Below are 15271 nucleotides of genomic sequence, written 5' to 3' on the forward strand. Positions count from 1 at the left end.
AAGTGTGCACAACCCTCAGAGTAATTGCTCTCACAACAGAAGCTACAACCTGGACATCTTGGAACAGCACCATCAAGAAGAATCCTTACTTTTGTACTCAAGGTGAAATCCTGCAGCAGAGACACTGATGTCGGAGTAGAAATGCAAATAGAGTTGGTTGGAGGTGCTGTTCAGCAGTGCAGGGACTGTGGTTCCTAGGGGAGAAACACATGCACACAAGAGGCAGAGACGTTACCAGAGTGCTTCAGAAATGCTGGAGAGGATCCAGACCATTTCCAGAGCCACTCGCCATATCTGGGGAGGTGTCCTCCCTCCACCCCTTCCAGCCACCCCTAAACCCTGGAAAATAAGACTAGAAGAGGGGATTTGGCAGTGGTGGTGGGGTCCCATCTAGCACAGGAGGCAGGCAGGTCTTTTGTGCATTAGGAAGAGACAAATCTGTCATTTCTGGTTTCTCGCAGTTTGCCACAATTCTGCAGCAATTTGCAATTCTCTTTTTATGGTCCTCACACCAGTAGCATTGTTGTGCAAATTCTCTTAAAAGACTTGTAATTTTGCCCAATACAGTTTTCCAAGAGACTTCCCTGAATATTAGGCATTTTGTATTTTGTTTTCACTAATATATGCATTTCTAGCCACACTTTCCATATACAGTGTGTGTGTGTGTGTGTGTGTGTGCGCACGCGCAGACACACACACACACCCCTTTTTGTACCAAGTTTTGGTTGGTTGTTCGGTTGGAGAACTGCATTGCAAAATTCAGAGAAGTGCAAATTTTGATGGCTAGCTACATTACAGTTTGTGTTTTGTTTCGGGAAGTGCAAATTAGGTAGGCTCACCTTAAAAAGTGAACTGAACCAAATTTCTCCAACATCCCTAATGTGCACACACAATTATAAAGGTGTGAGCATCCTGAAGGTTAGCGCCTTCAACAGCTCATTACTGAGCCAGTAAAACAATCATTTCACACTACCAGCAGATGTCCCCATAATAGATCTGTATTAAAAGGATGAAGAATGAATTAGACTTAGGGGCTGCTCTGCACACCCCCTTCTTCATTGGTCTTGAAGAACTGCAGGGCAAAGCTTGACTCTTATCTGAGAACACATCAGAGATTGCATCTGTGTGTCTAAGAAGGCAGCCTTTAACTTTGGCAGCACGGTTCATTTTTGATCAAGCTCCACAGAGGCCAGCAGAGGGATACTCAGAAATGTAGTTTTCAAAGCGCAGAGACACATTTCTCATCACAGAAAGCATTATCCGGTTGGACTAACAGATATAGAAAAGGATTTGGAGATGAGAAGTTACGGGGGGGGGGGGAGTCACAGAGGACCCCTCATGGCACTGTTCTCCCCTCTTTGCTGGCTGAATAACAGCTTGGGGTCCTGAAATGAAAGGAATAAAGGCAGCTCTGGAGGGGAATGGATGCAACTCTGTGGGAAAATGGCTCAGAAAGCTTTGGCAAGAGACTCCAACTGTGGTTTAGGAATGCAAACAGATTCACTCTCAGCTTTGCTTCTTTGATTCACTTTCCTGTTTTGAAAAAATCCACTGCCCACTCAGTTTCTTACTCCACATAAGCACCATTCATGCATTACTGACATATAGGACAACACAATGCTTTAAGCCCTACTTCCAACATCACATTTGCTTCCTCCAAGAACCATGTACTGCACATGGATGCCTGCAAAACAACTTCAAGGCACAAGCTTTTGAACATGTGCAATTGCCCCACACAACTGGGACACCCAGCTGTACAGGTGTCCTGATCATGTGGCGCCTTTATGTGCAAACAAGAGTTCACACAACCGGTACAAACAACACACCATTGTTGAAGGTGGCAGATGTGATGTTGGAAGTAGGGCAAAAAGTGTGACCCTGCTCTCAAGTGAACACGACACTGTCCTTCACCCAAGTAACGTCATTCACAGAAGTCAGGTATGGAACAAGATGGGGAAGAGGCCCAAATATTAGCACAACTGACCCCTTCAAATAAGGGGTATTGAATTTGGAAATGTTGGCACTGCTCCAAGCCTAAACCAGTCCACAGGATGCCAGCTAGTTTGTGTTGGCCAGAGTAATGACAAAAAGGCTTCCCTTCTCAAGCAGCCATAAAGTCGGACTGGAATTCAATATTTGGAGTGAAATGTAGTATTTCCAAGTTTGTGCTTGCTTCTAACATACAAAGCATGGGAGGGAGGAATTTGTTTGTGTATGTGGCGGTGGGGAGGCTGTGCATGGGAGTAAGAGTGTTCAACCTGTTCTCCGCCTCGTCTGGCAAGTGCTGCCTTGTACTTTTGTCATTAATTAATAGATTATTATATTTGTTCATCCTTTTTTAACATAAATTGTCTCAGTGGAACCAAAGGGTTCAATAAATAGTGATAACAAAAAACATTCAAAAACAGCAGTAAAATTAGACCTAAACTGCTCACCGAAATATATATATTTATATATACAAATATACATAGAAAAGGAACACATCCTAGCCACACCCCACTTAAAAGCATGAACACGAAAAGGGTTTACAGATGTAACTAGCTGCCCTCCCAATGAAGGACCAGCGGCCTGGGTGCCTTAAAAAAAGAGTGATTTTTACAAAAAAGCATGCTTCCCTATGTACAGAATTCCACAAGCAGGGAGCCACCAAAGAAAAGGCTTTTCTGTGCTTGACTGTGGAAGCAAGTCTCAAAGCTCAGCAGGAGGAGAAGTTGCAATGGAGGGAAAGCGGAATCTTTCTGTCCTCTGTCTGTCTTGGGTGTTCTTTCATTACTTTGGAGGTGGCAAGCCTGGTGATGGTCAACACTGGAGCTGCAAAGGCCAGACTTCCCCAACCTGATGCCCTCTAGATGTTCTGGACTGCAGTCAAGCTGGCTGGGGCTGCTGGGAGTTGTAGTCCAAAACATCTGGAAGACACCAGGTTAGTGAAGGCTGCTGTGGCCCATTCTGTGTCCGCTTCAGAACTCACCTGAGAAGCTGCCCAGCATGGTGGCTGTGTTATCTCCACCGTCAAAGACTTCTAGGGAATCCCAGTTCTGTTCTGTCACAAAACTGATCACTTGAATCTGGGAAGAGGGAGGGAGAAAAGAAAAGAACTGAAAAATTATGATATGGGTTGCCTTTTAATTAGTAAACCAAATTTAATTTTGTAAAAAGAAGCAAAACATTTGAGGTAGCCATTGGCATACTTTTCTGCCCACAGAGAATCCTTTCCATGTTGAACTATCTGTCAGGATCCTGATGGGCACTCTGAAGTGCTTTGAAAAGCATTGCTGTCGAGCACAGCCTTGACTAGCAAGTGTACATTCTAGGGCACAGACTTGATTAGCATGTGGTCAATTGGGCTCCCCTGTTGCCACACCAAAGCTGGCAGCATGCTCTTAAGCAGGCCCCTGCAGTTGCCAGTGGTGTTTTTTTCCCAGGGAAGCTCGCCTTCCATTAGTGATGTTCTGTTTGAGGAAACCCTGTTAAATGCCCAAGATACCTCAGGGTTCCCTGAAACACTTGCATGCTTCCTGTGTGCATCTGGCTGGCTACTGTGAGAACAGGATACTAGACATGCTCCCCTAGGAGCCTTGAGTGGTACAAGTCCAGGTTAAGTTTCACCACTTGATTCTGATGATAGCATACACCAGCCCCAACTTGGTCTCTCTCAGCCTTTCCTGGACATTCTCTAGGAGATGCTTGATCCATGCTACAGTTGTGCAAAGTTCCTCCTCTTCTGCCAAATGCCACGGAGGGAAAAGGTGTGTGTCACAAGAGTGATAATAAACCATTATCTCTGACATTCTAGCTTGCTTATCCTGAATAACAACTTTGCAGGGACTTTAAAGCGAAAGCAAAAACATGAAAACCTTTAGAATCCATCTCACTGAAATGCTAATGACCTCCACCGAGTCTTTACCAATTGCTCCAGCCAAATCAGCATCTGCATAATTATCCCCCTAATAATAATTTCATGCATTACAGAAACAAGACTTGGGGGGTTTCCCTCTCACCATCCCGTCTGACCCCCAAAGCTCCCCTCCCCACACTGGAAGGGCACGAACATTGTAAGCTTCTAATTTGACGCTCATGTGCAGGATTTCACGAAGGATCAGTCTGTATTTTCTGCCAGGGATCTAAATTAATTCACCCAGGGAAGAGCTGCCTTTGGGATGAATAATTCATACCAGAAGTGCTAGTGAGCAGGATGATTACATAAAATCCTCCCTGGCCTGACACTGCCTCTGTTGTGCTATCAAGAACGCTTTCATCTCCAATGCCTCCTCTTGTTTTGTCACCACTTAACCTATACCTGCGGTACAAAACAGGGGTTAACAGCTGTCTAAAGGGATGGGCACCGATGGAGCTGGGCCTCGTCCTAGACACTGGCTGCACGTTCTGTGAGTCTCCAAACCAGCACCCATTCAAAGCACAGAACAGCCCTCTGCATTTGATGGCACTGGAGGTCTGCCAGCCCTAAACCTGAACATTTTACTGGTATATGGAAGGGAGAGTTGGTGGCCCTCACTGCCTCCTGTGGGAATGAGATCCATAGTTTAACCATGTGCTCTGCCAAGAAGAACTTTCTTTTATCTGTTCTGAATCTTCCAACATTCGGCTTCTTTGGTAGTTCATGGGTTCTAGTGTTATGAGAGGGGAAGAGACTTTTCTCTACTCACTTTCCCCATGCCATGCATAATTTTATAAACTTCTGTCATGTCGCCTCTTATCTGCCTATTCTCTGGGCGAGTGAAATTCAAAACATTCTGGGTCTCAGTTGCTCTCAACCTGACAAGGCTCATGCAGTTGAGCTGGATTCTAGTTTCTGCAGACTATTCCCCCTGCCCGATATCTCTATAGGCTCAGCTGCAGTAAACATTTTGTAAGCTCACAAGCTATCAAGCGAGTTCTTTCAAAAGCAACCAATCCTTTCCCTTTCAGCTTTCAAACTTCTGTACTTCTTCCTATCTAGGGGCACCCCCAAATATGCAGAAGCAACAGCTGCATTCTGGGGTGGCCCCATTTAGCTTCCAAAGCGATTTGACTTTGCTATGAGGGTTTGATGATTGTGGCAGCTTTTGTACTTGCTACCTCTGTGGAGCACTTCTGCTGGGCAGCTGAAGGAGCCCTGCAGAGAAGATACCGATAGTTGAGCATATTCAAGAGTCCACACTCAGGTCACACAGAAGACTGGCTGGCCAGGACTGCTAGGCCTCACCACTGCACTCTGTGAACTGTTTCCAAGAACACATTCAACATTCCCCTTTGGTTGCACATGGCAGAGGAGGATCAGCAGCAGTGATCGAGCTGTCTTTTAGGAGAGTGTATCTGTCACGACTGATCTGCTCATTTAGGAACCCTTAATAAGCTTCTGAAAAACACTAGGTAGCTTTCTCCAGGAGAAAACCTGAAAATCGCTGCAGTGGTATTGCAGGAAGTGGGAAGAGAGTTCTATTGTATGAATAAAGTCATGTTTTGCTTAAATGTTTCACTTTTCCCCAGGTCTGGATTAACCATTAAGCGAAATAAGCATGTGCTTAGGGCATCAAGGAAAGGGGGCCACCACAGAAATTTTCCATTGTCAGATTTTTAACATTAATCATCACAAATCGCTCAGCTGAATGTTCCTTTTCTCAGTTGAAAATCCCGACAGAACTACTATGCAACAAGGCAGGCTGGGTGCCTTATCTCTACTAAGTATAGAAGCAGACATGTTACATAAGATTAGGTTTGAGGATCTGATCAAATACTTTGCAATTAGAAAAGGTAGGAGAAAAAAATTCAAATATAAATAAAGTGGACGTATACAAAAAATAGACATTCCATTCCATCTTACTATAGGTTTTGTTTCATTTTCAAAAATAAAAGTTTATTTTACCATTTATTATTGTGTTGTTGTTTTTTTAAAAAAATGGAATTTGAATTATGGGGGCACCACAATCTTCTAATTTTTTAGGGCCTCTAAAGCTCTTAATCCAGCCCTGCTTTTTCTTTTTGCATATATTCCAAAAATTCATTAGCAGCTTCGCTGAGGATAATCTCAAAATTCTCCACTGCGTTTCAAACAAAAGGCGCAAAGAAAAAGAAGTGCTTCATTAGTGGATATTGCTCTCTCTTCTCCTCATTTTCTTTCCCTCCCTGCTTAAATTAATGAATGAATTATCACCTTTAGAAATTGCAAGTGCCAAATGCTTTGCAACTCCACCTCAACTGTTCCAACAGTTTTGCTCTGCTAAAGTGAGTATCTCCCCCCCCCCACTCTCTTTCCCCTTTGCAATGCCTGTGGGAAATACTGATAACAATGCAAACAAGTCACAAGATATCCAGGGCAAAATTAAACATAGCGAGAGGGGAAACAAACCCAGAACAAAACCGATCTGTTAATTAGCTGTAGCACCCACAGAAAGACATGCCAGTTGCTAGTTCGGAAGTTGTAAATAGGTTCACTTGCTGGCACTAATTGTTCCTCTGCTTCCCTTTCCCTGCCTACCAAAGTAGAGCAGTTGCTATAAATAAAGTAATAATAATAATCCATTTTTTATTATTAAGAATATTGCAAACAAGTATAGCCAGCATCATAATACACTGGATCTAGGTTAAATTAGTAGCATCTAGGTCCCACTGAAATAAATGTGAAAAGTTATGTAGCTTGTGGAGTAACTCCAGTGCAGTTCTATGGATCTAGACACGTCAGAAAAGCGTTTCAGAAAAATGTGTTGTAAAACTCAAAGGGGGAAATCAAGCTGATGAAAGACGGAACTCCACAGCGCCATCTGGTGTGACAGTGTAACTAATGTAGCTGAGTCCCAAGGCTCATAGTGGAAGCAGGCAGTGCCCAACCATTGTCCAATCAAAGTCGGACTCAAAGCAGAAAGTAGATAAGAACAGGGCCTTGAATAGCTTCAGTCTGAGGGTCCTGCTGACTGATTCATTCTTCTGCTAAGCCAGGAGTGAGGAACCTTTTTGGCTCCACAGGCCAGATATCAAGATCAGCCTCATGTGCCAAATTTGACAGCTGGCAAAATGGACTTCTGTGTTGGCTAGGCCTATCATAAAGACACTGGCCTTCTGACTTTTCCTTGCCAAGATAAGAACATAGGAAGAGCCTGCTGGATGAAGCCAATGACCCATCCAGTTGAGCATCTGTTCTCACAGTGTCCAACCACATACCTGTGGGAAACCGGCAAGCACGACCTGAACATGAGATCATTTTCTTCTCCCGTGGCTTCCAGCAAGAGGTATTCACCAACATTGCTGCCTCTGACTGTGGGGCAGAGCACAACCAGCATCTTCCTTCTGCAGTTTGCTCCTTGCCCTCACCTGTGCTCAGTTTCACACCTTAACTCTGGCCCCAGCATCTTCAGCAACTGACTCCAGAGACCCTGGACCGGAGAATGTACACTACTCCAAATGTCACTCCAGATACCTGGGCCCGCTGCTGTTCAGACCATTAAAGGTAAGCAGCTGTACTTTGGCCAAGAGTGAAGTCTCTCATTATATTAGTGCAATGATTCACCCTTGTACAACTTATCCCCTTCCCCTATGCAAGCCAAGACCTGTTCTGGGTCCCCCCCCCCCCCCGCATTGCTGACTACCTTTTGCATTGCACCTGGAAGTGGACAAGCAGTCAGCGGAGCTCATTACATGAAGGCCTCAGAAGTTCTCAGCTCCTGGTCCCATTTAGCATCCTGACATATCTGGCTACATCAGGAGGGAGTTTTTATTGCTCTTGGGATATTTGGGCTGGGGCTGCTGTACAAGTCCTTCAAGTAAGCTTACCAAACAGGGCATTCCTCTAATATTTTACCTGTATTCCTGCTCCTTCAGGGACGGTTATTTTCCATACACAGTTGAGGCTGTTCAAGTAGGGCTCAGGGAACCCAGGGGACAAAATGGTGCCTTTTCGCTCAGTTAAGTTTCCACCGCAGGGCACTGAAACATAGAAGAGAAGCTGCTACAAGTCTATTCCATATGAGGCTTCCTAATTGCTAGCAGGCTGCTACTACTCTCTATCAACACTGTTATCGGCTTTCACTTTCCCCTAAGTCCTAAGATTTATTCATAACATTCATATGCAGCCCAACAATAATGGTTCTCTGGGACACTTACAAAAAGATTTAAAAAATAATTAGACCATAAAACCATAAAATCTAATGCAGTGTGGTGCCTGCAGCCGCAGATAACATCCATGCAACAAAGCTTAAAGCAACACCAGAATTTCTACAATAGAACCTAGGGCTTTTTGCATGCAAAGCACTGAGCTGTGAATCATAAGCTGTCAACGTTTCCCTTTTTTAAAGGGAAATTCCCTTATTCTGAATAGAATCCCTCGTAAGAAAAGGGAAAAGTTGACAGCTATGCTGTGCATCCTTCCCTTGAACAATTAAGCTGTCTTGTCCTAAGTAATAAAAATGGTCAGTCTTGCTCAATATGGTCTACACTTACTGGCAGCAGCTTACCCAGGTTTCAGGCACAGTTCGCTCCCAGTCTTACCAGGAAATACTGGGAGTTAAACTTGGGACCGCCTGCATGCAAAGAAAATTCTGTACTCCCAAGATATAGCCATTCATTATGTATCAGAAAAGGTTCTCGCTCTTCATTTGGCATGAGCTATTGGAGAAGGGCCTTGGGAGATTGCTCTAAGGCCTGGATAGGTATTTGTCGGAGGAAGCCAACCTTCAGGTAGCATGTCTCCAAGGCAGTTAGGATTTTTAGGGTTGTACCAGAATCTTGAATTGTGCTTGGAAATGGGCTAGAAGCCACTTCTAATGACAGGGGCAATACGATCAACAAGAAACCAAGCCTTCAGAATCATTGGTTTCCGAAAGGCATCTTGTCAAGAGGAGAGGTGCTTTTGGAGGAATGGAATTCACATCAGAAACAGTGGAGAAAATGCCAAAGAAGAGTAAGCAGCCAAACTTCCCCTTCAATCTTACACATAAAGGTTAGGATATGTCTGTTTATCAGCATTGTGTGCCTAGCCTTGCTCCCTTGCATAGTTAATGAAAGCAGGGGTCCCTGCCTGCTGTCCCTTGGTGCTAGCACCAGCTCAAATCCTAGCTTAAGCCCAAGACCCTCCAGGAATCTTGGGACTGAACAGATCACAAATCTGTAGTCTGGTTCAGTGCTGTTCCAGATTTTATAGGTACATACCAACACAAGTAGGCACAGAGGAATTCCACTGAGCAAGGGCTCCGGGCATTGTCAGGCACTCAATGCTGTGGGATCCTTGGAGGGCATAACCAGCAGTGCACTCAAACCGGATCACAGCCCCCACGGAGAAATCACTGCCTATCCGCCTCCCATAGCGGGGTTCAGGCACAGAGCTGCACTGCGTGGCGCTAGTTCGTGGGACAGCTTCAACAAACACACAGGGGGAGAAAGTTACAGAGCAGAATACATGCAAATCCTTAAAGCAATAATCCTGGAAGGTTGCCCCCCATATGAACGTTGCTCCTCAGGTTGATCCACCCCGCCCCCCACATTAGACAGACACAAGAAATTCACTCCCTGCTTTGCTGTTGAAGCTAATCCTCAGCTGTTGAAAACTTCTTATACATGCCACATTGATACAGCTAAAGCCATCCACTGACTCCTGTGTGTGGCCAGCAAAAGGAGGCAAGAATTAGCCATAAAAGCAGACAGTGTCCAAATGGAAAGGTGTTTGATGTGGACTTAAGAGAGGTCAGATGCTGGGTGGGGATTGCGCCCATTGCTATTCCTCTCCAAAAGGCAATCAGAAACGATTGTGCAGCCCAGGAGAGGCTGCAATTAACTCTCTGGAGGGAAGGCAGCAATTTTTATTTGACTTCACCAGAGTCTTTGATTCGGTTAAATCATTAACAATTGCTATCAAAATCTCTTCCCCCATAATTAGGTACGAGAGTCAACTGAAAGGTTCTCTGATTAGTGCAAAAAAGCGTCAAAAGAAATCAGGGTCAAGCCTTCCTGCGGAGGCTCAAGCTTGCAACTAAGCTGAGCTACCCAGGATATCTAGGGGCTATCAAAAATTATGAAGCCCTCCTGAGGGAGGAACATCTGATGACTTTGTATGCTTTCCCTACTGGGATAAATCATGCACACCAGAATTGTCATTAATTATGGGCTCCCAATTAAGCTTTTGAAAAACACCACAGGGAAAGATTTATTTTTCCTTCCCTTAGAGTAAAATTGTCAAAAGAATATAAAAGCAGTGTTTTGACTTGCAATAAGAGAGGTATCTAGACCAAAGCCAGAAGGCAAGCACACAGAGGCAGTCTCCTCTCCACAGAGGCACATACAACTGGGGACCTTCCTAACCCTGCTGTTCTCTGCGGAGGGAAGCCATGGCTGAAACAAAGCAACAAAGTCAGAGTCTTTGTCTACCTAGCTCAGTATGGCCTGCACTGACTTGGCAGAAGCTCTCAAGGGTTTCAGGCAGTAGACTTTTCCTGTCCCACCTGGATATGGAGATACATAGATAGAATACCCTGCTTTTCTTCCAAACTGGGATTCAGGTGGCTTACTGTTTCTTGGTTATGCTCAGTCAGGGGTAGCTATATATATAGCTTTGAACATATTTTAGTGGAAAGGGAGTGGGCATTTCAAAAGAAAAATAGACAAGTGAGACCTGCAACAAAATGTTTCAATGTGGAGTGCTCCTGTTCAGGGTTCCAGCCAGCCATATCCTCTCTTCCAGGACGCTCCATTCACTTCCTTCTCTGGTTTTCTGTATCCCTACTCAACAGACAGCTAGCATTTTGTGGCCACTGAGCATACTTGGTCCTCAGCTGACTGTGTTCTGCCCTCTTCATTCCCCTGAGTATGCTGGTCACTTTCTCTGTTTCCCTGCCCCTCCGTGTCTGAGCTACAATTCTGTTAACACTCACAAGCTGAGCTCACTACTAGAGGGAATGATGAAGAACAATTACAAGTGAGTGGTCTTCTCATCAGGGCACACCTGAGGAGAGATGGAGACAGCAGGAGTGACTGGCATAAATGCATTAACATTAGAGCACTCAGCCCAGATTAGTTCTGGATTTATATCTGCTCCTTGTAATATATTACACAACCATGCTCCTCTTTGCTTGGTGAGATTTAGGCTATGATCCTCCCAAATAACTCTCTCCTGAGTGACCCTCCCTCGATGGCTTCCACACCACCCAACACGTGCCTCCATTCCAGTTTGGGTATTGATGTCTCTGCCTACCTTGGTAGACAAAATGGAAACCTTTGGCTGTGGCTTGACCTTTGGCACTGAACTTGATGAGGATTTGGTTGGTGGTGGCCAAAGGCAAAGATTCACCTAGGGAAGGAGAAAGCACACAACAAAAATAACAACTCCCAAAGAAAATACAATAAAGCACAATTCTCACCTAAGTGAAGCCAGGATTGGTCTGGTGCAGCAAGCCAATAAGGTGGCAATTTGAATTTTGTAGGGCAGGAGAGGGGAACCTCAGGCTTGGAGGCCAAAGGAGGCCCTCCAATCCTCTTTATCCTGCTTGTCAGATTCCCTTGAGGCCACACTCTCTCCCCAGCCACATTCCTTGCTGGCCTGGTTTTGCACCCTCATTGAGTGTTTTTGCTTGGCTGGAACATATCTTTGCTTGCCTAGATGGAGGATGGAGGTGTGTGTGTGTGTGTAGAAAGCAGCTTATGCAAAATGTCAAATCTTAAGTCTTTGCTCCACCCACTTTTGGCCACATCCAGCACTGGCATTGACTGTATCTATTATATCTGAAAGCTGCCTTGACTCCCTTGTCAGGGAAAAAAGGCAGCATATAAATATGATGGTGATGATGTGGCATCTGGAAAGTTACCTGGATGGGAATGCTGTAGGACCATGCTGCTCCAGACAGAAAAGAAGCATTGCTGGAGGACCTCCTGATAATGCTCTCTGCACAGAGTGTTTCCTCCTCTGCTTGGAAGCTTGGATGTGGCCAGGGGGCAGGGGTCTGCCAAGCCTGTAGTCAACTGTTCAGATGCTGGCCCAGCCCCAGAGCTCTCTACCAGCCCAGCAAGAAGAGTGGAGGTAAGCACCCGAGGAGCAAGGTGGAGGATGGCTCCAGAAGTTTTGATTCCCCTCCCTCTTGCAACTCAGGCTGGGAGGGGGAGTGACATATGCTGGAAGTCTCTACTTGCTGCAAGCCTATGGGTCATAAACTATGAAAATGTTTGGCCCCCATTTGGTGGGATCACACTCCACAGCTGACATGTCCCTGTGTAATTCAGATATCTTTTGTCGCATGGGTGTGCAGGGCCCAAAACACAAAGAAAGGATTGCAATGTATCCCCATTCCTATATTGCGAGGGATAAAGGTCTGCGTCTTATTGGGCTTCCAATATAGGTACGAATGGGACGCTACTTCCCATATGGCAAGAGGCTGAGAATGGGGTTGATCAACAAAACACTAAGAAGTTGTGCCATGGTCACATGTTCACTCAGGTGTAGGGCACCTTCATGAACCACTGGAAGTGGGGTCACACTTCTAATCCTGCCGCAATGTTGCATCACCATTGCTGTGCTGCTCTGACCTCTGCACCTTAGGTAAGGTGCTGGAGGAGACTCTTGAGAGTCCCATGGACTGCAAGAAGATCAAACCTATCCATTCTTAAGGAAATCAACCCTGAGTGCTCACTGGAAGGACAGATCCTGAAGCTGAGGCTCCAATACTTTGGCCACCTCATGAGAAGAGAAGACTCCCTGGAAAATACCCTGATGTTGGGAAAGATTGAGGGCACAAGGAGAAGGGGACGACAGAGGATGAGATGGCTGGACAGTGTTCACGAAGCTACCAGCATGAGTTTGACCAAACTGCGGGAGGCAGTGGAAGACAGGAGTGCCTGGCGTGCTCTGGTCCATGGGGTCACGAAGAGTCGGACACAACTAAATGACTAAACAACAGCAACAAATAAAGGAAGCCTTTTGCAAGAGCAACTACTTGTGCAAAGGTTCCAGGGCTCAGCCATTCTCACAAAGGATGCAATTTCCCTGACAGATGATGCAGCTGGAAGCATTCACAACGTTATATATTTCTGTTTCCTATTGGCACAGCGCTTAAACATCAAGCATGGAGCTTCACAACACTCTACTGCAGGGCAAGTACGTTCTGGACCTTCTCCTGACTGCCCACTAAGCTATGTAGGCCATACACCCTGCCCCACATCCATCCTATTCTCATCTCCCCTCTAGTTTCAGGACTTTCCCACAAGTCAAGCTTCTATATATGCCTTCCATGCCTACCCCCAGGGAAGTGTAGCCCAGATTTCAGTTATGCTAGGCACAAATGTACCAGGCATCCTCTACAAAAGACCTTGTCTATAGCAGCTGCCCGTTCTCCCCCTCACCCCACTTTACAGAGTGCAAACCAACAAGCATACACTTTTACACAAACACTTGCACATGTGTAGAGACAGCTTGTACCTGCGCTCAGTGCACTGCATGAACAAGCCTCTTATCATTGCTTCGGCAACAGGCAAAGATGTTCTTTTTCTTTTTCTGGAGGCCACCGATAAGATATTACGATACTGTACCGTTAAATCTGTTTTTAATGTTTATGTGATTTTTATTGCATGCGGGGGTTTAAATACGTTGGTTGTAAATTGCTTCAGGGTGTTTGAGTGGGAAGCAACATAAAATGGAACAACTCACCCACTCCCTCACAAGAACAAAGCAACTGATCTGCTGGATCAGACTAAAGGCCCATCCAGTCGAGCATTCTGCTCTGAAAGGCACGCTAGCAGGACAGGAGGGCAATATCACTTTCCCGCTCGTTTCCCCCAACAACTGGAATTCAGCTGCATATGTCAAAACCACTTAGTTAGGGCATCTCCTCAGGGCTACCTGTTGCTGTGGCCCTCAGTTTTCTCTCCATGCTACTGAATGATGCCTGAGCAGTATGTATGGCCCAAGCAAGCTTAGGATCTTAGGGAGCCTTTCTGTCTCCAAAAGGGAGATGGGTGAGAGGGGGAACATACTCTTACCTGTGTGAGAACCAGAGAGAGAGCTGAGGAGACGGGAATGCTGGTTGGGTCCATCATGCACTTCGATGATATCATGGAGAGCGGTCTGGAAGAAGGCAAACTGACCAAACACCACTGTCAATGAAGCACATTTGGCGCAATTAAACAGCAGATTAATGAGCAGACGTTTACCATCACGACAATGAAGCAACAGAGACACAACAGAGTAGTACTGGCATACCCCAAAGTATATAGAATCGCAACAAAAAATCAACAACTAACAAGGATTATTTAGGGGAAGCCATAACTATTTAATGTGGTACTGCTTTGAATGTATAGCGCAGATGGAGCCTTAGTTGGATAAAACCCTTTGTGGTTTCAGCTACCACTGTCCATACTGATGTGGGGCTTTATTATTTTATATTTTACTGTATGGCTGGTTTGTATTATGTATTGTATAACTCTGCCCTTTTATATCTACACAGATGAAGGGCACATTATAAATATTTAAAACAATCTTGACGTGCAAGAACGCAGATTGTGGATTGGAGGAGCTATGGGTGCTCAGCAATATGCCCCCCAAAAGTGTCCATTCATTTACAGAAGCCCCACTGGAAATGAATGGAAGCTGCACAGAAGCAGCACTTATCTGGATTCTGCCCAGAAAAAGGCAGTCAATGTTTAGTCCCATCAACTCCCCCAAATGCTTTCATTGTAAATACATCTAGCAGATTCCTCCCCCTCCAAAAATGAGAGGGAAATAAATAACAGGCAGCTCATTAGTCCATTTTATTTATTTCTTTTCAAAATATTACCTTCTGAGGGCTTTGGGTTATTTATGCATATCTATTTTTTTTCAAAGCATAACAGCAGTTTTTCTGTCTCAAAACCCTGAGGCTCAAGTTCTTGTTGTTGTCGCTTGTTTTTTTTTGCATGCTAGATTTGTTATTTGCAGCTTGTAAATGCCCATTTACAGATTCACAAGTGCCTCGCTCTCTTGTTAGGAAATTTCAGCAGTGAAGCCAGCGGCAATGTTTGTGAACTTTGCAAAATCAGATGTTGTGCTGGAATGCTGCAGGGAGCCCCAATCTTCTCCTGATGCCCCCTCGGGTAATCCTCCAAGGAAGCTTCTCCACAGTCCTTTCTTGTCAGACTTTGTAGCACAACTTGTGAAGCCTGGATAATGCTATATCCAATAGGTCCAAGCTGGTGTCCTTCTGAGCTTGCTAGATTACAACTCCCACCAGGCCCTGCATCATACGGCCAGGCTGGTTGGGGCCAATGGGAGTTGCAATCCCTGGTGGGCAGCTTCCTAAGCCATTGGGCCACATTGGCAGGACTATCT

The 15271-nt window shown here is 45.2% G+C and overlaps 1 protein-coding gene across 11 annotated transcripts in view; it reads right to left on the minus strand.

Moving 5' to 3' along the window:
* Window positions 1-15271, minus strand: part of CSMD2 (CUB and Sushi multiple domains 2) — a 481761-nt gene that overhangs the window by 73059 nt on the left and 393431 nt on the right. For all 11 annotated transcript variants that reach the window (XM_083453238.1, XM_083453235.1, XM_083453239.1 and 8 more), the window contains 6 exons: window positions 13948-14061; window positions 11174-11269; window positions 9139-9342; window positions 7793-7917; window positions 2969-3065; window positions 90-194 (listed from right to left, as the gene is read on the minus strand). In XM_083453238.1, the coding sequence (XP_083309364.1) occupies window positions 90-194; window positions 2969-3065; window positions 7793-7917; window positions 9139-9342; window positions 11174-11269; window positions 13948-14061 (741 nt within the window). The remainder of the gene's footprint in view (window positions 1-89; window positions 195-2968; window positions 3066-7792; window positions 7918-9138; window positions 9343-11173; window positions 11270-13947; window positions 14062-15271) is intronic.

The sequence above is a fragment of the Podarcis tiliguerta genome (assembly GCF_965153285.1).
Source record: "Podarcis tiliguerta genome assembly, chromosome: 8".
Lineage (NCBI taxonomy): Eukaryota > Metazoa > Chordata > Lepidosauria > Squamata > Lacertidae > Podarcis > Podarcis tiliguerta.